This window comes from Eublepharis macularius, chromosome 11, assembly GCF_028583425.1.
Source record: "Eublepharis macularius isolate TG4126 chromosome 11, MPM_Emac_v1.0, whole genome shotgun sequence".
Taxonomy (NCBI): Eukaryota; Metazoa; Chordata; class Lepidosauria; order Squamata; family Eublepharidae; genus Eublepharis; species Eublepharis macularius.
In genome coordinates this window covers 10,056,971-10,082,401 of record NC_072800.1, presented here as the reverse complement: position 1 = coordinate 10,082,401, position 25,431 = coordinate 10,056,971, and the positions used below count along the sequence as shown (strand labels likewise).

The 25,431-nt window shown below is 43.6% G+C and overlaps 1 protein-coding gene across 7 annotated transcripts in view; it reads right to left on the bottom strand.

Moving 5' to 3' along the window:
* Positions 1 to 25,431, bottom strand: part of PTPN3 (protein tyrosine phosphatase non-receptor type 3) — a 178,779-nt gene that overhangs the window by 51,134 nt on the left and 102,214 nt on the right. For all 7 annotated transcript variants that reach the window (XR_008597804.1, XM_054990820.1, XM_054990821.1 and 4 more), the window contains 5 exons: positions 25,317 to 25,405; positions 21,020 to 21,083; positions 14,257 to 14,429; positions 9,535 to 9,669; positions 8,665 to 8,835 (listed from right to left, as the gene is read on the bottom strand). Coding sequence is in view for 6 of the 7 variants with exons in the window: in XM_054990820.1 (XP_054846795.1) it covers positions 8,665 to 8,835; positions 9,535 to 9,669; positions 14,257 to 14,429; positions 21,020 to 21,083; positions 25,317 to 25,405 (632 nt within the window). In the remaining variant the exon portion in view is untranslated. The remainder of the gene's footprint in view (positions 1 to 8,664; positions 8,836 to 9,534; positions 9,670 to 14,256; positions 14,430 to 21,019; positions 21,084 to 25,316; positions 25,406 to 25,431) is intronic.

Below are 25,431 nucleotides of genomic sequence, written 5' to 3'. Positions count from 1 at the left end.
GGAGTATACTCTACTACTAAAAACTTTCATTATGAGAATACTACCAGCTGCATACATATATTTGATGTATACATTAAAAATGCATAGAAAACACCGGTATATTAAAGAGGATGTAGTGATGGCCACAGGCATAGACAGCTTTCAAAGGGGATCAAGCAGATTCCTGGAGGAGAGGTCCATTAAGTGGCTACTAGCCCTGGTGACTAAAGGGAACCTCCACGTTCAGAGGCAGTCAACCTCTGAATCCCTGTGCCAGAAGCAACATCAGGGGAGGGCCTCAGCCTTGCTGAGTAACTAGCTGGCTGCCGTGAGAGTCAGGATGCTGAACTAAATGGATCACTGGTCTGATCCAGCAGGGTTCTTGTGTACTTAAATAGATTAATGCCACAAACATCAATACAATGTGGGAAAAAATTCCACTGAAACCCATGAGAGTTCCAATACATTTGCACTTCTCTTGCAGTGTAAGAGAAGACAAAGAGAGGATCCAGTACTCGCGTATTCTGATGTGGGAATCAGAATATATTTAAGAATGGCACAAAAGACAGTCTTAAAATCTTACCTCCTCCCTTTTACCAGGCTTTCCATTTTCCCCATTTCTCATGTCTCCCCTCAGAAAAATGCATCCAACATTACCACACCACCTACACCAGAGTCACATACTTTATTTACTTAATAGTATCACTATTATTTCTTATTCCTTTTATTTTTACCCAGAGACTCTCAACTGAATTTCCATGCTCAGTTATATGTATTTCCTCATAAGTATATACATCCTTTACATATAATGCTACTCCTCCCCCTTCCCTATTTGTCTATCCCTTTTGAACAAGTTGTATCCCTCAATCCTAGTATTCTAATTGTGTCATTCCACCAAGTTTCAGCAATGTCTATTATGTCATAGTCCCCTTCCTGTATTAGAACTTCAAGTTCCTCCTACTTGTTTCCCATACTCTGTGCATTAGTGTAGAGACATCGGAAGCCATGAGTTATATGCCCTGAGGTTTCTGTTTCAGTGCTTACCTGTGAGTTAATGTTTCCTAGCCTATGTTCCACTCCTTGCAGGTCTTCAGTGTTCCCTTTTCCAGTTATAGGTTTGGAATTTTTGTCTCTCCCCCACAGGATTTAGTTTAAAGCCCTCCTTATCAGGTTTGCAAGGCTCTTACCAAAAACATTTTTAACTACTCTCATGAGGTGCAAACCATCTCTTGACAGAAGAGCTTCATCTCGGAAGTGTAAGCCATTGTCCAAAAAAACCAAACTGCTCCTGATGACACTATCTACATAGCCAGTCATTTATTTGCAGCATTCTTTCCCTTCCTAAACCATGGCCTATGACAGGAAGAACTGACAAAAACACAAGTTGTGCTCCTAGGTCTTTAACCTTTTTTACCCAGAGCCATATAGTCTCTTTTAATGCATTCTGGACTGTGCCGGGCAATATCATTTGTTCCCACATGTATCAGGAAGAAAGAAGGGATAATGGAAGATTTATATTTATTTATCATGAAGCTTCCTTTCTCGGTGGTCCAAGAGTGGGTCAGTCAGTACGCTCGGGTAGCTCCTCCTCCTCTTCTTGCGCAGGGTCAGACAAACTTGCGATCCCAGGGGGAGGGGCTCCCAGGCTCTTCAGTTCCTTTTCAAGCCCCAGAATCCCCTTCTGTCCCAGTCACTGTATACTCAACACGTATAACTCAAAAAACTGGTAAGAAACAACTGTAAAAACCAGCAACCATTCCAAAAAACCACGAAAACAGAAGCTAACACTTCCCTATATCCTCTCCCTCTCCCTTATTTATTTATTTTACCTTGGACTGCCCCACTCCTGGACCATCGAGAAAGGAAGCTTCACGGTAAGTGAATATAAATCTTCCATTCTCCTGTGGTCCGGGAGTGGGACAGTCAGTACAGTCGGGGCATATCTCTAGCAGTGTACCCTTGGGTGGGTACTCTAGATCTTAACCATTCAGGATGTGCTGTAGCACTTTCCTCCCGAAGCCTGCTTCAGCCGAAGCTATCTGGTCCATCTTATAATGTTTTGTGAATGTGTGAACAGACCACGCCGTTGCTCTACAGATTTTCTCTAACAACGGGATCTATGTTTTGCTGAAGCAGCTGTTCCTCTCAGGGAATGGGCCGTGATTCCAGTTGGTGGGACCAACTTAGTGCATCTGTACACTAAGCTGATGCATTCCCTAATCCATCTACTTATAGTAGAAAATGTCACCTTTCCACCTAGCGAACTCTGTCTAAAGGAAATAAACATATTCTCCACCTTGTGGATGTTCTTGGTCCGTTCTATATAACAGCTCAATGCTCTTCTCACATCTAACCTATGCAACTGTTTCTCCTTCTCATGTTTCGGGTTAGTGCAGAAGGAAGGCAGAACTATGTCTTCCCCCCTATGGAAAGATGAGTTGACCTTTGGGATAAAGGTAGGATCTGTCCTTAACACAACTTTGTCGTGATGGAAAATATGTAACTCCTGATTTACCGACAGGGCCCCAATTTCTGACACCCATCTCGCTGAGGTTAACCCCACTAGGAAAACCGTCTTGAGGGTCAACTCTCTAAGGAAGCATGTTGCCATGGGCTCAAATGGTTCCTTAGTTAGTGAATTAAGAACTATATTTAGGTTCCAAGTTGGAAATCTATGTATTTGCAGAGGATTAATTAATGCAGTCCCCCTTAGGAACCTTTTAATGTGAGGATGCTTGGAAAGGGACGTCCCTCTCTTTGACCCCCTAATAGCTGAAATTGCCGCCACTGGTCTTTTCAATGTGCTAGTACTAAGCCCTTTGTTTAGCCCCTCTTGCAGGAACAGAAGGACCTGTCTCATGGATGCCGTCCTTCCCCCTTTTTTCGCACCATTCCTTAAACACTTGCCATGTCCTATCATAGCTTTTGTTCATGGAACATCTTCTTGATGCTAGCATCGTGGCAATCACTCTGTTGGAATAACCCAAGTCATTAAGCTGGCTGTGCTCAACTTCCAGGCAGTCAAGTTTAGGGATTTCGGGTTTGGATGCTGAATCTTCCCTTGAGTTAGAAGGTCTTCCCTGCAAGGGAGCATCCAGGCATCCATGCACAATTGTCTCTTTAGGTCTTGGAACCATGGTCTTCGCGGCCAAAAGGGGGTCACCGTTATCACTTCCACCTTTTGTTCCACTGTCTTCTGTATCACTCTGTGTATTATTTTCACTGGTGGAAAGGCATATAGGAGATTCCGTGGCCAGTCTTCGGCTAGTGCGTCTATTCCCATTGCGTCCTGTTCCTTTTGCCTTGAGAAGAATTTTGGAACTTGCCTGTTTACTGCAGACGCAAATAGGCCCACTTCTGGTTCGCCAAACTTCTGGCATATCAGCGCAAACATCTGCTTGTTCAGCATCCACTCTGCTTGATCCACTTTGTTTCGACTCAGCCAGTCCACCATTGAGTTCTGCCATCCAGCCACGTGAACCACTCATATAGACTTTAGGTTTGTCTCCGCCCATCGGAGAATTTCTTCAGCCTCCTTGTTCAGGGTCTTTGACTTGCTGCCGCCTTGCTTGTTTATATAAGCTTTGGCTGTCACGGTGTCTGTTTGTACCAAGATGTGGTTCCCCTTCAGACAACCTTGTAATTCCCTTAGGCTGTTCTTTATGACTTTCTTAGCTCCAGCAGGTTTATGTTGCAAGCCTTCTCCCAGGCGTGTCATTCCCCTTGGGCTATTCTGTCCTTCGTATGGGCTCCCCATCCGGTCAGACTCGTGTCTGTCATCATGGTTATTCTCTGAGGTTCTCTGAGCGGGAAACCTTCCGCAAATCTGTATGTCTCCGAAGGAACTTCTGCAATGGCCTCGTATGGGATCATGACCATTGGAGTATATCTTGGCAAGATACCATCATCCCTAGTAGTTTGGCCAGCTGTATCACCTCCCCCAGTCTGTCGTTTTGAATCGACTTTATGAGAGTGGTGATCTTCTGCTGTCTCTCTAGGAACACAAAGGCCTTGTCCATGACTGTCCACTACCACTCCCAAGTGGACTATCCTCTGTGTTGGAGTAAGGACGCTCTTTTGGCGATTGATGATGAAGCCATGTCTCTCTAGGCAATTTATCGTTATCGATACTGCCTCCTGAGCTGTTCCCAGGGATGGGGCCTTTATCAAAATGCCATCCAGATAGGGTGCCAAGGCTATGCCCTGGATTCTGAGGAAGCCTATCAGAGTCACCAACACTTTTGTGAACACCCTTGGCGAAGACTTCAGACAAAAAGGCAGGGCCCTGTACTTATACTGCTCACTGTTGTAAGTGAAAACGCAGGTATTTTCTGTGTGCCGGTCTTATAGGAACGTGTAGATAGGCCTTGGACAGATGTATGGAGGCTAGAAAGTCTCCTTGCTGAATGGACCCTGTCGTGGACTTCATGGTCTCCATTTTGAACTTCTTGGATCTTATGTGGAGGTTCAACCATTTTAGATCCAGAATGGCCCTGACATCCCCGTTCTTTTTTGGAACTACAAAGAAGACCAAATACACCCCCTGTCTTCTGTGTTGTGTTGGTGCCGGTTCTATCGCCCTTATCTTGATTAGGTGATTGATGGCTTCTTTTATCTTCAAGTGTTTTTGTTGTGATGGGTTCTTGAATACTGTTTCCAGCACCCATCTGTCCGAAATCGTCTGTCTCCACTAAGTAGCAAAGATCTATAGATGACTGCCGATCCTGGTTGCTCGGAGGTACGGATAGTCACGCTTGACCACCTTTCTTCTGTCCTTTGGATCAGGAAGCTGACTTTTTGAAGCTAAAGGATCTGTGTGATCAGCTCTTGTTTTGGATTACCATCTACTTATGAAGAGTCTTTCGGTACCCTATCTTGAAGACCTCTTGTAGTCCTGAAAGGAATGTTTACCTTTGTGCTTCTGGTCCTCTCTCTTAGATGGTGGGACTTTTTTCTTCTCTGCATCTTCAACTAGATATTTATCCAGGGCTTCACCAAACAATTTGGAGCCCTTAAAAGGTACTGCCACCACCTTGCTACGAGTAGGGGGATCCACATCCCAGTTTCTCAGCCACGTGTTTCGTCGTGCGGTTATGTTAAACCTCATGGCTTTGGAAGACATTTGAAACGAGTCCAGTGTCGCATCTGCTGCAAAGGCCGCTGCCACAGTTATTTTCTTAACTTCATTTCTGATCTCCTTTGGGACTTCTCTACCTGCTGCAGCTAAGTCCGAAGCCCAGGTGTAAGCTGCCCTAGCAAACAGAGAGCCAGTGGCTAAAGATCTCAATGACGCTGCTGATGCCTCAAAGTTCCTGCATACTGCCTGCTCTATCTTTTTGTCAGAAGGGTCCTTTGGCTTGCCTTCTGCAGCCATAGGTAACACCGACATAGTGGCCAGGCTAGTTACTTTGTTACTGTGGGCAGTTTAAACTTTGCCACATCTTCAGGTGTCAGAGAGTACAATTTGTTAAACACCAATTGGTAGACCTTTGGCTTAGCAGGATTATCCCATTCTGTCTTAAGAATGTCAAGAAAAATGGCTGAGAGGGGCACCCCAGTCTGCTTGGGCCCCAACTTTGGTAGTGCCCTTTCCAGACCTTGGGGGTGCAGAGTTACTGCCTTGACTTTGCCTGTACTTGTTTGAGAAATTTCCAATCTCCTCAGCACCTTTGTAAGCAATTTGGAATATACTTCTAATGGAAAAAGCCTAGTTTGCACTTGACCCACTTCAGCCTCTTCCTCATCAGACAGTTCACCCTCCTCACTCTCCGAGGTTTGGTGCGATGTTTCTGAACACTACTGGGACTCCTCCGAGTCACTGGGATTCCTTTCCACCTTCTCCATCTTTTTTGGCTTTGTTTGGGCAGCATCTTTAGCAGGCCTTTTACCTTTAGAGCTGTCTGAGCAATGTTCTTTGTTTTGAGATTGCCGCTTCAGGTGCATACAATGAGGCTTCCGCCGCTTCGGAGCCCTGCAGGCTTTCCCTCTTTCACGGCTGCTGCGGCATGCGTGCGCATTTGCCGTGGCGTCTGTGCACCTCTCTCCTAGCCTAAGAAGTAGCCAGGTCCTAGCGCTCTAGGAGCATCGGCTCTGCAGCTCACAGCTGGAAGGTGATGGGGGTGGGGTGGGGAGGAGGAACACGTCCTTCCTTTTCCCCCAGCGAGCCCACACTTCCACTCAGCTTTCTCTGGCTATTCAGGATCGCTGCTCCGTAGAGCAAAAGAGGTCCGTGACTCCTGCTGAGCAGGGCTGGAAAAAACTGAAGAGCCTGGGAGCCCCTCCCCCTGGGATCGCAAGTTTGTCCGACCCTGCGCAAGAGGAGGTGGAGGATCTACCTGAGCGTACTGACTGTCCCACTCCAGGACCACAGGAGAATAATCTGTGGGTTTGATAAGTCTTCCTACCCTTTCTGTCACACCTTGGATGCGTGCACCTGGTAGACAGCATACCTCTCAAGATGATAAGTCTGGTTGGTACACTTTACCCTCTACCTCCCTCAGTAGGGAGTCCTCAATTACCAGCACATGCCTTTTCCTATATTGAGGAATGGAAGCTTGAGTCCTCTCATCTGCAGGGGCCTGAGAAATTTATTTCAAGGTTCAAGGAGTCTGGGGGGAGTAGCTCTTGATCTAGTGGTCCAGAATCAATATCTAGGGGGAGATCCTGGAAGCGATTGCTTAGCATCAGAGGTTCAGAATGTCTCCTGATTATCCTGCTCCTGTGGGTTACTTTCTTCCATGCGCCCGCCTCTTGCATTGGGTGCTCCTTAAAATCCTGAGATACCTTTCCCTCCTCCTCCTGTTGCCCTCTGAAAAGTGCTTCATGCTTTCTGTCCATGTACTCTTCACCTTCCCTTGTTAAACTGAGTGTGGACAAGTGTGCCTCAAGTCCTTGTATCTTCTCCTCCAGTAGAGCGACCTACTTACACTTGCTGCAAGTGCAGTTGCTGTTACTCTCAAGTAAGAATACAAATATGCCACAGACTGTACATGCCACTGCCTCAGCTCTCTCACCCGCCATGCTGCTGCAATTTATTTCAAAGGTGGTTCAGGTTTTATGGTATTTCCCTGATAATTCCCCTGCTAAACTGCCACAGAAGACTACTTGTGAAAGGGTGGCAGAACCAACTGGCGCCATTCTACAGCCTACTTAAATACCAGCATGCAAATTTCTGCAAATAAATTAGAATGGATTAGGCAAACTGTCATTCTTAGTTCTAGATTTTAACTCTTTTAAAAATGTTCATCATGTATAACTATGAGAATACTACCAGCTGCATACATATATTGGATGTACACATCAAAAAAGCATAGAAAACACCAGTATATTAAAGACCTTCTGCCTATACGCTGCTATGTACTCACATTGACTACAACTCTCACAAACACTGGAAGCAAGCCTGAGAAGGTCTACTCAGAAGTCCCATTTTATTCAGTGGGGATTACTGCCAAGAAAGTGTTCTTAGGATTGCAGCCACTAAATATTAGACACAGTGGAATTTATATCTGAGTACATGCTTTGGAATGTGGTGTATGGCTTTGATACAACGTTCTTTCACTAATAACAAATCTTAAGATTGAATGTCATCGTTATCATAAGGTTATATCAATTAGATATATAATTTCCAAACTAATGAAAAAAGGAAGCCAAAAGCCTTACTAATTATACTAATTAGGCTAACAAAAACAAAGAAGAATGAATGAATGTTAAAAATGTTCCTGTGTTTCACCTTCAATTGTCACGTACTTTACCCTTAACTGCCTATAAAACAGGACGTCTGAAATTTGGTAGGGAATCTCTCTTAGATGAAGTGTATACTCCCTGAAAATTCTATCTATATAGGATGAGAAATAAAATTGTGATTGGAATGTTTTCCAGTGAAACCACTGGAAATTAAGTATAAAATAACAAACAAAACTAAAGATTTTGAAACAAAAATGATACATACTTAATATCATTATCTAATATATTTATAACCTGGTCTTTCAATGTAAATATTCCTGTTGTGAATAGAGATGGGCACGAACTTGAATATGAACCAAAAAACCCACAAACCAGTGGTTCGCGGAAGCTCGTTTCCACGAACTGGTCTACTGGTTCATTTGGTTCATGTTAAAACAGCAATACCCCTTTCCGTGCTGCTGCAAAGCAGCAGGGAAAGGGGCATTCAAACCCACAGATCAGCTGCTTGTGGGGGAGATCCCCAACAAGCAGCTGATCATTTAAACAGCGGGGCTTGGCTGCCTGGCCAGAAGTTCCCAGCCGGCTAGCCAAGCCCACCTACAGTTTAAATTGCCATTTCTTCGCTGCTGGGAGTGGCCATTTAAACAGCCCCTGTTTAAATGATCAGCTGCTTGTCAGGGATCTCCCCGACAAGCAGCTGATCCGGAGGTTTAAATGCCCCTTTCCCTGCCGCTGCTAAGTGGCCGGAAAGGGGCATTTAAACCCAATGAACCACAAACCATGAACTGGTTTGTGAACTTGCCCCAGTTTGTGGGAGTTCGTGGTTCCTGGTTCGTGAAAATGCCACGAACCACATGGTTCGGGTTTTTTGTGGTTCGTGCCCATGTCTAGTTGTTAACAGGTTCACACCACAATCACCAGTATCTAAAATCAATAAGAAAACAATCATCAACCTGTGTCTTCCAAAAACCCATATCAAACCTCTATCAATTAATTAATTACCTCGGGTTGCGGCTCTGGGACAGCTCTGAATCACTGTCTTTAGAAGTCGGGGAAACTTTATAGGTGTAAAAAACGTCTTCAGTTTCTGTTATATAAGAAATCTCATTTGCAAGGTTGTCTACAGATGAGTGTCGTGGTTTACGAATTTCATGACGTAGTCTAGGACTTCGCCTTTTTAAAAAGAGAAGTGGGATTCAGAAATCAGTTATGATCGAGCCTTTCTTAAGAGCTTTAAAATGTGAGAAGTCTACCGTATTACAACCATTGCCCCATGGTTTCCTTCCATGCCATTAATAATATTTGAAATCCATGGCTCAGTTACTATGTATGAGCCAATAATTGCAGGGCAAACCATAAAATACCAAATAAAGCAAGTAGGCTAAACCTTCTCAGAAAGGGGTGGGGGGAGAGTGCATGCCCATGTTGCCTACTGGGGTCTGGGAAGAAGGCAGTGGTTCTTGCTGGGGGAGGTACCCACGTGGCAGCTGCTGGAACACCCTCCCTTCAATGCTTTTCCCTAGCCCATCCCTGGAGAGATCTGCTCACAAGCCAGAGGGAGAGAAATACTCTGACTGGAACTGGGCAGTGGGGCTCAAGCTCATGGACACAGTGCCCAATGGAATCCCCTCTCTTGTGATGTATGCAGGAATCAGTTTGATGCATGCAGGGAAAAGCCCCCTCCCCTCTGGTGCTACACTGGAGATTGCCCCAATGGAGGCAATTATCCCCACTAGCTGATCTCATCCTCTAAGAAAGTGCAGACAGCATGCAGTCATTGAAAAATGGCTCTTTTCTCTAAGCTATCCACAAGATTATTGCTTTGCTTCCCTTCTCCTTTCATGTTATAAAAATATTCAAAAATTAATTTACCAGTTTGGAGTCACTGGAGGAGACCGAGAAGGAAGACTTTTGGTCTCTAAGTGTTCAACAGACAAAGACCTCCTCATTGCTGGATTCCAGATCATGCCCCCTATTACCTTTCTGCAGCACTGATTATTAGAAGATCTGAAATGAAAGAATGCATGCCCGGCTAAGTACATTGTGTACTACAAGATTTTGTTTATTTCAGGTATGGAACAGATCTCTCTCAGAGTCCCAGATGCCTTCACAGCTACGTGTGCTTTTTTCAGACAAGGCCATTCACGGCTCGCAATGAAAAGCAACCCAAATAACAGTGCTCCCCAGCTACGTATATAGCTGTCAAAAAAACAGAATCCAAAAGTGCTGTCATTCCATAACATATAGCAATAAACATCCTGTTTGCACTCACTCACTGGATGGCAGTTTATTATAACTTGTGAATGACAGAAAATCTCTTCTCCACATCCTCTAGCAAGAACACCTTAACAAATTGTCTCATTTCTGCCCTAAGGACTTCATGGAGCTTTAAAGCATGTATAAAATTCACAACAATCATTTCATACATATGGGGTGTCTCATTCCAAGAGACCAACAATTTTACCATAGCTGTTCAGTTCAAAAATATAGTACCTCTGTTAGGCAAAAAAAGGAATAATAAGCTACAAACAATAAACTGACAATAAAGTTAACCCTGTAGCCACCTTCAGTCTCAGGAGCAGGCAATTTACCAGGAGCCTCCATTAACCAGCTGTTACAGGGTTCTGGTACTTGCATGTAATTCTCTCTATAGCAGACAAGCACATCACACATGGAAGCAGTGCCTCTTCTACACTCAGAGCTCAACACCTTGAGCCTGCCTCGAGGGATTTTTACTTGTTGTTAGAACAGCAGGCTCCTAAGCCATACCACAAACTGGTTCCGGAAGTCCTTTCAGTCTCAAAAGCAGTTGGTCAAGAGGCACTTTAAAACCAGCTATAAAGCATAAAAATTCCCAAATGTAAAAATCTTATGAAAGAAAGAATATGGGGAAATTTCAAACATTGTGATTCCCAACAGAATCAAGGGTCAATTATTCTTCCACTTACTGGTTGCTGTTAGAATATTGGTTGCCCAGTTCTGTAGGAGAAGTGCCTTCAATTAAACCACGAAAGAATAAGGGCTGGGCAATCATAAGTACTTGAAAAGTTATACAGCACTGAATTCTTGAATGTTATGAAAATGTTTTTGCAATTGGTAAAGGTAGAAGTGTGCCTCATAGCTTGATTGAAATGACAACTTAATGAAAAGTTTGGATAAACCAAGAGGTTGCTTCTGAGACTGATATGGTTTATGTATGACTATTTTATATTTTTACACGTATGACTAACAGAATGGAATCCACAGATTTTTATACTCTTTTTGTATTATTGGTATTAACTAGTATTATTTTGTTATTCATTTGTTTGTTTATCATGTTCATAACAAAAACCTTTAAAACTAATTAAACAGTCTTCTTGTGGTTCACAGAACCAGTTGCGGAGTTCTTTGGATCCCATGCATGAATGTTAGGCAGAGTTTTCTCCAAGGTCTTCTGGGACAATGATCTATTAAACGTTCTTTTGATGAAGGAACGTGGCTGCAGTTTCCTTCCCTGCATTTTAAAAGTGCTGCAAGGCAATGCTGGATAATCCAGAGGGTTTTATTCCTGGCATCTCCGTTGAGGTGCTTCCTGTGATCAGCGTCAGGGGGACAGGAAGCAGGTGATCATTATAAAATGAACTCATTACAGTTTGCATCTGAGATGGGAGACCCTAAAAAGACATCTTACGTACGACGTACATATAGTTAGAAAAGTAACTTGAATTTATGTCAAATACAGAGGAGTTAGCCGTGTTAGTCTGTAGTAGCAAAACAGAAAAGAGTCCAGTAGCACCTTTAAGACTAGCCAACTTTACTGTAGCATTTTTGTCAAATACAAAATAAGAAAAAAGCAGAGTGCTCATTTTTAAACTCGAACCCTTGAAAGATGCTATTTCCCTAATAATTACTCTGGCCTGAATCCCAGAATAACTAGAACTGTAGTTAGTTACTATCTATTACCTTCACTAAAGAACATGAGCTTGGCAAGAGTCCCCTTCTGAGCAAAAAGAAGCCAAGCTGTAATAAACGAGTCACTGAAACCAACTTAAATAACTGAAATGCCACATTTTTTCCTCTTTTTCTACATCTGATTTAGTGATGTAAGTTAAAGACCCGCAACAGCCCAGGGACACCGGCAGGATGAGTCCCTTGTTTCTTCAGTGAGAAGATTGCAACATGACCTTGCACTTCTGTCTCCTTTCCACTCAGACAGTTGCACGTGTATACCTACGCATTGCTCAAGCATTAAATGACGTCACTGATATAGGGCAATCAAGTCCTACTGATCCATTTCCCTATTTCATCTTAAAGCAAAGATGTTTCCAGACAAAGCAGGCAGAACTAACTAAACACTAAACTGTTCCAGCATTTCCAGTCCTCACAAATCTACATCTGCAGCACGCTTCAGCTACAGTCAGTCATTTTTTTTTTTTTTGAAAATTTTTTTATTGGGTTAGAACATTTTTATTTTTACATTACAATCAATTTTCCCCTAATTTTTCGTTTCTAACCCCCTCCCTTTCCCCCCCTTTTGTTGACTTCCAACAGCTTTCCCACCCTCTGTCCCTTTTCCCTTACTTCTATTAAATTCCTCTGTCTAAAACAGATATACATTCTCCATTATATTAAGCAGTGCATCATTAACTCCTTTAATTATTATACACCCAAACTATACGTCTTTAGATAAACAATTTATCCCATTTTCCAGTTTTGAATAATTCTATATAAACCTATATATCATAAACCATAAAAATTTCCCACATTTAAATCAAACAATTTGATTTGTTCTCTATATATTACTCATTTCAACTTTTTATGGTAATTCTATATAACTCCTCAGATACTCAATCAATTTAACTCTTCTATACATTCAGTTTGGTGCATATAAATCTTGTCAAAGAAAGAAAATATTGTTAGTTAGTCAATCCTCATGTTTAAACCTTATCATTAATTATTCTCTATCAGTTGACCTATACATATCTATATATATCTCAATCAATTAATCTAACTGCTTATAAATTCACATTTCTCTTCCTCCCCCGGTAAAGTCACCCCTCTCTTTTATACTTTTATTATATTTCAGTAGTTCTCAAACTGCCACAGTTTTCCTCCCACCTCCCATTTCTTCTCCAGGTATTGTTTCAGCTTCTCCCAGTCTGTGTTGAACTGCCCTGAGTCCAGATCTCTCAGTTTTCTTGTCATCTTGTCCATTTCAGCCATATACAGCAATTTGTAGATCCAATCTTCAATAGTTGGTACTTCTTGTACTTTCCATTTCTGCGCATACAAAAGTCTAGCTGCTGCAGTCATATAAAAAATCAACGTCCTATGATGGGCTGGAATTCCCTCCATTCCCAAGTTTAGCAGCAGGAGTTCTGGGTTCTTATTTATTTGAAACTGTAAAATTTCACTCATTTCTCTTATTATTTCCCCCCAGAACTGCCTAGCTACCTCACACGACCACCACATATGATAGAGGGAGCCCTCATGTTTCTTACATTTCCAGCATTTATTAGAAGTATTCAAATTCCCTAGCGCAATCTTCTTTGGTGTCATGTACCAACGATAGATCATTTTGAAAATGTTCTCTTTAATATTGATACATGTCGTTGTCTTCATTGTAGTTTTCCACAAGTATTCCCATGCCTCCATTGTTATTTCTTTATTGAAATTTATAGCCCATTTCACCATCTGTGTTTTAACTATCTCATCCTCAGTATACCATTTCAGCAATACTTGGTATACCTTGGATATTCTTTTCTTGTCTTCTTTAAGAAGGGTCTGCTCTAGTTCCGAGTTCTCTGTTCGTATGCCCCCTTTTGCAAAGTCTGAGTTGTATAAGTCTCTAATCTGTCTATACTGAAACCAATCATAGTTAGGTGATAGTTCCTCTTGCGTCTTTATTCTAAGTTTAGATACTTCAATCTTAGTTATTTCTTTGTACGTTAAACATTGTTGTTCATTATCCACAGCTCTCGGATCTATCACCTCATATGGAACCACCCACAAGGGGGTTCCTTCTTGTAGGTAAGTTCTATACTTCTTCCAGATTGTAAATAGACTTCTCCTTACAAAATGATGCAGGAACATCGAGTTGACCTTTACTTTGTCATGCCATAGGTATGCGTGCCATCCAAAAATTTTTTTATATCCCTCTAGGGCTAATAGTTTCTTATTCTTTAATGTCATCCACTCTTTTAGCCAAACTAGGCAGATTGCATCATGGTAAAGTCTCAGATTGGGCAGTTGCATTCCGCCTCTCTCCTTTGCATCTTGTAAAACTTTTACTTTCACTCGAGGCTTCTTGCCTGCTACAGTCAGTCATTTTTGCTGGCATCCCAAAGCTGAAATCAACCTTACAGCTGACTTTTAAGATCTAGGACTGCAACACCACCACCACCACCCCATTTCCACCTTCTCCGGCTTTTGGTGGCATGCTCTAGGTTCCAACAGAAGCTCGCAAAACAAGTCAGAAAAATTTACGACCCAAGTCACAAGCTCTTGCAACTTTTTGCCCCAAGCCATTCATAAACGTGCTTCTTCCCATACAAGACCTGAAACTGGGTTTCACGTTACTTTTCGGAAGTTTTCAGTTTAGGAGTACCCACTTACTTTGTTGGGGTTCGAGAACCAATCATCCAATAATGAGAGAGTAGCTTCTTTTCATGAGGTAGCATCTTCTTGGCCTGGAAAAATGTGTGAAGTTCTACACAAGATTTCCATAGGTTCTTGCACGCTCGGTAACTCAACATATTGAAGGCAATTATGTGTTCCCTGGATTCACTCTGTAATAAAAACACGCACTAAAATTGTTTTAATCAGTCATCTCATTCTACTCATACAAAATATCCTTTGCAACAGGAATCCTAAATTAAAACAAAATAATTAATCCTGCTCCACATGGGCAGTTTGAGGGCACACTTAACTGCCCAGTGGCTCCATTCCCTACTCAGCATTGCTGACTTATAAGAATGCAATTTATTTATTTAATTAAAATAATTATAGCCCATTTCATCTCCTTAGGCTGAACCATCAATTCCATGTTAACTTTAAATCTCACAAACCATCTTATATACTTTGCCTGCAAAGTGCCTTCCCTGCTGCTATTCATCCAACATTTACTCTTTGGAGTTTTAGGTGCCAGGGAAAGAATTTTATTCACTTTGGCATTTGACAGTTCATGGTAGGTTTGACCCAGGGAAAACACATGAAACAATTACCTTGCACATAAGTATTTCTGGTTACTGAAATCATTTTGTTTTTTACAGTATAATAACAAATAATAAAGCAAAACAAGAACCAGCCAACATACAATCAGGTCTTTATTTACTCAGGTTTATACTATTAATGGATTATGCTGATTGCCGAGGAAACTTACAATAGGTTTTTTGGTGCTTTTCAATGGCACCAAGGTTGCAATGGTGCCATTTAATGTTTTAAAAATTCAGGAAAAAACTAGATTGCTTGCTATTCAACCAATCAGGAGGAAGAGGAATAAAGGGGAGGGGGAAAAGGCAGGGACAGGGTCAGGCTTCACACCAAAGAAAGCATTCTGCACTTCAAAAAAGCCCCGGTTTGACTTTGCTGGAAACATAAATATTGGGGTACGTGTGCAGGGAGGAAAGCTGCAGAAAAGCCTGGGAAAGACGGATTCTGTGGCAGCTGCTGCCTATCTCCGTGCGGAATGCAAAAAAAATCTAGAAAGCAGTTTGGAGACTGAATTGGGATATTTTAACCGTGTGTGCAGAAGTCCGGAGAGAAACTGATGCAGTATGGGGCCAGAATTGATGAATAAGCCCTACGTGGAATAGACCAAACTAAAGAAAATGTAGGATACATCCATTTTAAAAACTTCATTCTGCAATTCCATCTATTGCTGCAAGATGGCCTCATACCACCACTTGTTTGCCGCAGGGGGAAAAAAACTTGCAAAAGTATGTTTGTATCAAGTAGCTATACTCAAAGTTGTCCCCATTTAAATTCATTTCATTTTGCTCTCCATCCCAACCATACTGCATACATGTTAGTAAGTTGCTAAATATTCTCCCAGCTTTCCAAAACTTATTTGTAATTTTACATTTCCCGATCCCATGGATCTGGAGAAACTGGAAGTGAATTCTCTAAGGTCTTCTAATCTGACCCGCTAAAGGCAGGAATGAAATGAGTACAGACAAACTGACTGTAACTTTAAAAAATATGGGAGTTTTGAACATGTCAGTCATGCTACCTTGCATTAAAAAGTTTGAACAATCTGCCCCTTAAACTTGCCGCTGAATAGGAAGAATCTTATTAGCTTTGTACAGAATTTGACCCTATCTGTGAATTTCTATTCTCAGTCAGTAAGCGGGGTCATACAACAGAGAAGAAAAAAAGGGGAGGGGCTTCCTCTCAACTCCCACACAGTGTCTGGAACTGGGAAAAGTCCCCCACATTAAAAAGTGGAGAAAAACTAAAGTCCAGTAGCACCTACAAGATTAACAAAATTAGTGGTAGGGTATGCGATTTCATGAGCCACAACTCACTTCTTCAGATTAAGAAGTGAACATTCTTGAAAGTCAAGCTACAACAACCAGAACACAAATGGTAACAATTTGAAATGTAACATTGATCTGAAAACTTGGGGTGGGACAGAACAGAAGGGAAAACCACTGGAGTTTGTTTAAGCTGATGCCAAAGATGCTGCCTATACTGAGCCCTGAGTCAACTTTATCCGTAAAGTTCCAATGACTGAAGGCAATGGCTGCTGGAGAGATCGGGTCTTCCTCAAAGACAGCTTCATTTCCAAAAGCAGCAAGACTGAAAAGGGCAAATGGATAGAAATACTCAGCCTCATCTAAGAAAGCCTAGCCTTGCATGTTCATCAGGCACTTGAGCATCTTATTCTGGCTCCAGCTCTGTAGTTAAGTCGTGGCTCTGAGGGTCAGGAGCCTGAGGGTGACCCTAGATGCCTCCTTGAAAATGGAGGCTCAGGTCGCCGCGGTTGCCAGGCCTTCTTTTCTCCATCTCTGACAGACCAGGCAGATTGTCCCTTATCTTTTCAACCCGCGACTTAACTACAGTGATCCAGGCAATGGTCACCTCTAGGTTAGACTACTGTAACGAGCCCTACACAGGGGCCCCCTTGGGTCTGATTCGGTGGTTGCAGCTGATCCAAAACGCAGTGGCGCGTATCATCAGCCTAGTGGCGCACATATAACACCGGTATTGCGCCAGCTGCATTGGTTATTTGTCATTTGGAGGAGGGCAAGGAGCTGTTCCAGTTGGTAGCAGAGGATAGGACTCGAAGCAACGGGCTTAAATGACATGCAGAAAGGTACCAGTTGGATATCAGGAAAAACTTTTTCACAGTCAAAGTAGTTCAAAGGTGAAATCAGCTGCCTAGGGAGGTGGTGAGCTCCCCTTCACTGGCAGTTTTCAAGAAGAGGCTGGATGAGTATTTGTCAGGGATACTTTAGGCTCATCCTGCATTGGGCAGGGGGGTGGACTAGAAGGTCTGTGTGGCCCCTTCCAACTCGATGATTCTGTTACCTGTGGAGTACCGAATCAGATTCAAGGTTTTGGTATTAACCTATGAAGCCCTATGCAGACTGGGACCTGCATATCTTCAGGACCACCTCTCCCCATATGTGCCCCAGAGGATGCTTCAATTTGGACAAAAACAGCTATTAATGGTCCCTGTCCCCAGGGAGGCCCGCCAAGCATTGACTAGAGCCAGGGCCTTCTCGGTCCTGGCTCCAATCTGGTGCAACACTCTATCTAATGAGACCAGGGCTCAGCAGGATTTGTTATTCTTCCACCGGGCCTGTGAGACAGTTCTGTTCTGCCAGGCACACGGTTGATGCTGGGCAGGGCCCCCACTGGTCGAATCTGAATAGAACGGGGCCCTCCCTATCAGAGCATCCACCTCAAGGAAACTTCTTTTAAAAGTATCTTTTAGTGACGGTTACATGTTGGACTGAGTCAAACTAGTTTGTGCTGCTATGTTTTAAATATTTATATTGTATTTATAGTGGTTTTAAATTGTGGACTGTAATTTTTAAAGTTTTATTAATGTAATCCGCCCTGAGCCTGCTGGTGTGGGGAGGGCAGAATAGAAATTGTAGGTAGGTAGGTAGGTAGGTAATGAAATTGCCAGGAGTCCAAGGAGAGTTTTTCTAGGGGTTTCATCACCATCGCCTCCCTCGAAGAGGGTGCAACAGGACTCTCCTTTAAGGAAGTACTCCCAGCATACTAGACCCAGCCAAGCAATCCCCTCTGGCTGGATGAGTAAGCCTGGAAAGGAAAAGGTCAAGCAGTGATGCAGTCTGCTCAGAGGCAAAGGTAGGCAAAGCAGTGCAAAGGCCCTGCTCTCTGCTGAACATAAACGGATGGTTGGGAGCCCCTTTCCTCAGAGATGTCCTGCAATGTGACCCTGGTTAATGAAGAAGTGAAGCAACCATATCAGTCAATGATGGGCCCATCGCCCAGACCCCTCTGCAGAAGCCGTCTTCTTGCCTTTTCTTCCTGTGACATAGTAAAGGTAAAGGTAGACCCCCTAGGCAAGCACCAAGTCATTACTGACCCACGGGGGGATGACAAATCACTTCGTTTTCTTGGCAGACTTTTGTTACGGGGTGGTTTGCCATTGCCTTCCCCAGTCATCTACACTTTACCCCAGGAAACTGGGTACTCATTTTACCGACCTCGGAAGGATGGAAGGCTGAGTCAACCTTGAGCCGGCTACCTGAACCCGGCTTCTGCCAGGATCAAACTCAGGTTGTGGGCAGAGCTTGGGCTGCAGTACTGCCGCTTACCACTCTGTGCCACGGGGCACAGGAACATCTGCAGAATCAGCAAGAAAAGCTCTTGAAACAACCAAGGAAATCTCTGACCATGACATTCTGAAAAGAAGGTTTTATGGACTGCATAATAAAACAAATACTGATGCAATGGGTAATCCAGTAGGATAATCTTCTGAAACATAAATTTCATGGCTATTTACTTTTTCCTTTATAGGACATGAAATTCTTCTTCAGACCTAAGTGAAGATAATCACACATTCTGCATGATCCCACTCCTGCTTGTATTCCCATAACAACAACAAAAGCCGAAACCCAACTTTCTTCATTCCCTCGATAAGTGCCTGCTGATTTCTAAATAATGCTAATTAATTAATAATGTACAGGGTTCTCAAATCCAAACAGTGCAGGGAAAACCCAGTTTTAAAAATGCATTTAAATATTTTAGATATTTATACCCTGCCTTTCTCCTCAATAGGGCCCCAAGGCAAGTAAGAACAGCATTCTCCTCTCCTCCATTTTGTGTTTCTTATTTATGGATATCTATTCCCTCCAATACCAGAGACAGTATGCCTTTTTATATCAGCATGGACAAAAAGATGCTGTTGCGGTCATCTTGCTTGTGGGCTTCTTACAGGCAAGCTGGTCAGCCACTGTGTGAACAGAATGCTGGACTAGATGGACGCGTGGTCTGATCCAGCACGGCTCTTATGTTCTTATCCCCTTAACAGGCACCCTGTGAGGGAGTTTAGGCTGAGAGAGTGACGGAACCGAGGTCACCCATCAAGCAGAGCAGGGCTTTGACACTCGGTCTCTCAGATCCTAGTCCACCACTCTCAACACCACCTAAAGATGAGAGAGTCCAGGAGATGGAATGGAAGGACTGCACTGTACTGGATAATGACATTCACAAGAACCAGAGCCTGCCGCTAGATAAATGCCATAAACAGGCCCCACAATTGTTACACAGGACAGGAAGTCAATACTTGGTTGCTGCTGGAAATGGTATAAAGTGCACAAAGCAGGTCTATGGACTCCACAGGTCTTAACCACAGGACATCCAGGGCAACTGCCCCAGGCCCCCCACTGAGGGGGAAGGAATTCCACTCTGGGAACTCCCACCACCCTGCAGCCAGCTGCTGGCCTGAAGCCCTCAATACTGTGGAGCTGGTGCAGATACCCTCTGCCTGAGAATCAGGCATCAAGGGCACGAGCAGCTGTAGGGTGTGGAGCCCCCCAAACACACTTCAGGCAATCACATACCCCTGTGCTGCTTGAGTGATTCTGGGGGCCCATCCTCAAGTTTTGCCCATGGCCCCAGAATCACTAAGATCGCCCCTGGGGCTTCAGAAGTGATCTCAAGTTCACTTACTACCCATTTCACTTGAACATCCCTTTCACTCTCTTTTCTATTCCTCTCCTGATAATGTGGGAAATCTCTCAGCAACTACTAAGTGTTTGAAGTACAGGAATTCCGCTAGCAATTGATCCAGCTTGTGATGCAGTGCCCCTAAAAGGGGTGCATGTAACCTTGTGATGTAAGGGTTCTTCACTCAAGTCAAGCGTAACTCAGTGCCACTGGAATTGCAGTCTGGAGTCAACAAAGACCTAAGCTAAAGTAATTAAAGGTCACCTAGGAAATACTTACAAACAGTCCTCTGGCCCATTTTTGTCAACTTTGGTTTAAAACTTGACTTAATGGGGTTATGACTGGGTTTAATTGCAAGTGATGAAGTTTAACTACAATGGAATTGAATGGAGCTCAGAGAAACTATAGATTGCTATAAGGTCAGCATATCTCAAGCACTTCCTACACTCACTGATAAAGGAATTCTTTAATTTTTCTATCTAGTAGACTTTTATCCTGGCCTTTCTCCAGGGAACTCAAGGCAGCATACTTTGTCTTCCCTTCCCATTTTATCCTGATTACAGCCTTGTATGAGCCCCATGGCACAGAGTGGTAAGCTGCAGTACTGCAGCCCAAGCTCTGCTCATGACCTGAGTTCTATCTTGGCGGAAGCCGGATTCAGGTAGCCAGCTCAAGGTTGACTCAGCCTTCCATTCTTCCGAGGTCGGTAAAATGGGTACCCAGTTTCCTGGGCGTAAAGTGTAGATGACTGGGAAGGCAATGGCAAACCACTTCATAAAAAGTCTGCCAAGAAAACATTGTGATGTGATGTCCCCCCATGAGTCAGCAATGACTCGGTGCTTGCACAGGGGACTACCTTTACCTTTATAGCCTTGTGAGATAGGATATGCTGAGCGTGCGCGATGGGCCCAAGGTCACTCCAGCAAGCTTCCACAACAAAGCAGGGATCAGGATCCAAGTCTTGTAGATTCCTGTCCAACACTGTCACCACTAGACTACACGGATGTAATAAAATTCATGGCACTGGATAATGAATAGACAGTGCTTCCTTCAGAATAGTTAGAGTGAGGGAAAGGAGTCCCACAAAGGAAGATCCCCTTTCAATACAGAAGAGAGACTAAAAGCAATAAGAACCAAGGGCCTCTGGATAACTGACTTTAGCTACCCAATATAATTACACTGTACATTTAAAATTAGAGTTAGAAAAAGTCTACGCAATTGTACTCACATGTTTTTGCCGCAGCTGAATAAAGAATTTCTTTCGTTTGAAAGAAATTTTTACTATGTTCACCCTGGGGGGAAAAAGCAAGATACACAATATTTGCTCCGTAAAAACACAGCACAATTGAAATAAAGACTGACAGATAATTACGATTTCAATTAATTAATTTCTGTTTCAGCGTATCTGAAACCCAATGAGAATGGCAAGAGCCAAGCATTTATGAGGATGGACAATAAACAAAGAAACTATGTACAATCTCTCTTTTACAAGAAAAAGGCTTCACCACCACCAAGTAGAAACGTAGCAGATCACAAAAAATGGGAGGAGGGGTGGCCATTTTTTTCTAAATAGTTACTCACAAATTTGGCAATGACAGAAGCTAAAAACAACAATACTGGGCCTAGGTGGGTGTAGTTGTGAATTTCACAACATAAAGATTCACTCTTAGACAACAGGAATGTACAAGATTGCAAAATTCTTGACAACTTTTCATGTTCTGCTATAGGAAGTATCACCCAAAACCAAATCAGCAGTATAGTCAAGTAAGGTTAGACTACATGTCTGACAAGAGAAAGAACCTGAGTGCAGCAGCCCTCAATTTTATTAGTGTGTCTACAGGAATATTAATTTTGGGTTGGTAGCCATGTAGGTCTGCAGAAGAACAACAAGATTTGAGTCCAGTGGCACCTTAGAGACCAACAAGATTTTTCAAAGTTATAAGTAGGGGTGTGCGCTTCGGGTATCCGATTTGGGTAAAATACCCGGATCGGGCCCGATCCGGAAAGCTTTGTTATTTCCTAACTGGATTCAGAAATACCAAAACAAAGCTTCCCGAAGCATTCATGCTGCTTCGGGAAGCTTTGGAGCCCCTGGGGGTTAAGTTTAAAGGGCCCTGTTGCAAGCAGCAGGGCCCTTTAAACTTTTCCATTCCCACCCTTTCCTCCCCACCTCCACTTACCTGGCACCAGCTGGAGGAGCAGGCCCTCCCATCTCCCCGCTGGCCTCCAGCGGTGGCGGCCCTCCCTGCCGGCCAGCTGCGCCAGTGCAGTGCCTGCTGGCCAGCCGCACCAACACAACACCAGTGGCAGGGAAGGCCCTCTCTGCCAGCCAGCTGTGCCGGCCGTGGTGGTGGCAGGGAAGGCCCTGTCTGCCGGCCAGCTGCGACAGCCGCGGCAGCAGCAGGGAAGGCCCTGTCTGCCGGCCAACCACACCGGTCGTGGCGGCGGCAGGGAAGGCCTTCTCCGCTGGCCAGCATGGCCTTGATGGCTGGAGCATGACCAGGTAAGTGGGGTGGGGGTGGCTTCCCCCCTCCCCCGTTACTTCAGTATGCTCCAAATTTTTACGGAGCATACCGAAGTGACTTAGAAACCCGAATCCGGATTCCAGAGTTTTTTCCGAAGCTCTTTCCGGCTTCAGGTAAACCCGAAGTGGGAAACCTGAATATTTTTCGGGTGCGCACCCCTAGTTATAAGCTTTTTAAAGTCAGAGCTCCCTTCAGATATTTGAAGAAGGAAGCTTTGACTCTTGAAAGTTTATATCCTTGAAAAATCTTGTTGATAACTAAGGTACCACTGGAGTCATATAACTTAGCCTCAGCCAACCAATTCAGCAAACCAGTGATTCTAAAGCTACTTACTCCTGAAAGATCCAAATATGTTTTCTACATTACATCATGCCATCATCAAGACCTCAGCTAACCCAAGGGTCACTAATGTTCCATCCAAATAATACCACCCAACTCCACAAATTATACAACCCAGGGAAAGATCAGAAATGTGTCCTGGTCTCCAAACCAGATCTTATTTCTCAGAATTAGGTTATGTTCCAATAAATTCTGGATTCCTAATTCAGTCAGTCATTTCTCTCCAGTGTTGGGAAAGGTGAAAAAGCTGCCAAACAAGGACCAAACAGTCTGCAGACACCTGTTCCTACTTGTTTGTGATAAAGGTGAAAAAGCACCTGAGCCCGAAGCTCACTCTTGATCTCGCCACAGTTCCAACACAAGAACAAAAATACAATCCGAGCAAAACCAAGAGCTCAGCCCAAGAACGCAGGCAGCAATAACGGAGAGAGTCTGAGGAGAGCTCCCTTCAACTCAGAAGTGAACAACAGTTCGGGGAGGGACTACTGTGGAGCAGAAAATCACAACCTTGTACGCATAACGACTTGGACCATCTTCAAAATTTCAGGTACTACAGCTGGAGAAGCATTCAGAGCCACAGTATCCAGTAACTTACATGAATTAATGGCCCAAATCAGCACAAGGCATACATACAGCTTATCTCCATATATCTGATACAGAAACCAGGTTTATTAAAATAGTGTTTGACAACAGACCACTTCAGAATTAAAAATCAGTCTTCATGGTCTGTTTATTTTTTAGCTTCTGAAACACATTTTGATCTTACCCTGGAAAAGCAGGATCTTGTCCTATTTTTCAAGATAGTAACAAGACCAACAGGTGCCCACCAATGGCAGGAAGAATCACTGCCATTAATAAAACACATTCTGTGCAGTTAGAAAATGAAATGACAGGCGGCTCCCCATCAGACTGAAATCATGGAGACTTACCAAAAATGGGGTGTATAGCTAAAAAACCAGATTTCTTACCCCAAACGTGTTCTCAGAGTGCAGAGTTTCCATTTGGAAATGCTGAGACCTAAATTTTAGGTGCAAAAATCCTCCTCCCCCACTTAGGAGGCACAGTCTTGACTGTACATTTCCAGATGAAAGGCTGATGGCATACATGCATCCAGCCAATGTACAAATTAAGCAGAAAGCGAGGAAGGACGAGGTCCTCAATTAAGTGGAACCAGAAAAGTACTTTTAGCAAGAACATTACATTTGGATGCAGCACTGCTTTGTTCCCATGGAGATGAAGGTAAGGAGTGTATGAGCACAGTGCACACAGCTCAGTGGACTTACTTGCCTAATAAAGCTACCTCAAAGGCACAGACAGAAGTAGCAAGACAGTCAATGGGCATTATCATTACTTGACTAATGACTGACCAACCTCCAAGTCCCATGATGGTGGTATCATGGGAGGGTGAAGCCTGCTTGAGCCTTTGAAAATTTACTTCACTATTGGCTGGGGAAAGAGGGAGCAACGTTGTACCAGCAGATGCCATGCCAATGGAGCAGCCAGGTGAGCTTTTTAAGGTGGAGCGCTTTAAGCATTAAGAGCACAGGTGAAGCGGGTATTCTAGAAGAGAATCTGCCTGTGGAATGTCTCCCCCACCCCCTACCCAGTTAACAATGAAGATGCAGAACTGCATTTGCTTTCCCTCGGAGACCAGAATTATTTCCCAAACTACTAGCTCCAAAGTGTGCATCGACCTGCAGAATCCTGCCCTGGTTCTGTGGCAGAAGGCCTGACACCTTGGCCTTAACACGTGGAGAAAAGTGTCCTTTAACGGGTGGAATGTCTGGATGAACCAGGGTTGTCTCAGCTAATAAGGACAAGTACACAGTTCATCCTGTCCCTGGCAATCTTGCCAATGGCTCTGCTAGTAAGAGGAATGGGAAGGAACAAATAAAACCAGCTCACTATCCATGTAAAAGGAAGCCATCTTCCAGACACAGGGAGAGCACAAAGCCGCTGGCATTTGGCACTGGCTGATAAGGCAAAGTGACCTGCCTGTAGAGCTCCCCAGCAATCAAAGACTGATGTCAGATAAGACATCTTTGTGGGCCATTTGTAGGCAAGTGGCTGCGTCTGGGCAAGAGACTCTGCCCAGATATTGCCCTTGTCATCAACGTCGGTAGCTATTGGTATGATACAGCGCTTAACACATTTCCCTCATAGGCTAGTCGGGTAAGCGAGATGGCGCTCACGCCCCCTTGACTGTTTACATAATACTCTGTGGTCATGTTTCTCATGGCCACTGGTACCATTTTTGCCTACAGGCAGAAACAGAAGGGGTGGTTTGCACACTGCCAAGAATTTCAGGTAGTTGATATGAAGCTACCTCGTCTGAAGAGAACAGGGTTGACTGATTGTGTGCCAAAGCGCATACCTCACTCCTAGAGAAAAGCATCTGTTATGAGAACCACTTACGGTGCTTAAAAGAGCAAAAGGAGCAAAACTCCACGTCAAAAGATGAAAAGTTTAAAGTTCAGCAGGGGAGGTTTGGAAGGCCCAGTGATGGAAGACACAGAAGCATGTGAGTCTCAAACTGGCTGGAAGTTGCAGCTGAATCAAAACTGCCGAGGTCATTAGCAAAAACTAAAGATTATTTTCAGGTTCAGAAGTAAAGTTACAGAAAACGTTATTCATACATAAATTACAAAATAAATATTTTACCATGGATAGAAGCTTGTGCAAATAAATTTTCTATATACAGCAATACCTCCTGAAGCGATTCCAATCATCAGGTCCAGATTATGCAGATCCTAGAAAGAAGAACACATCCCAGGAG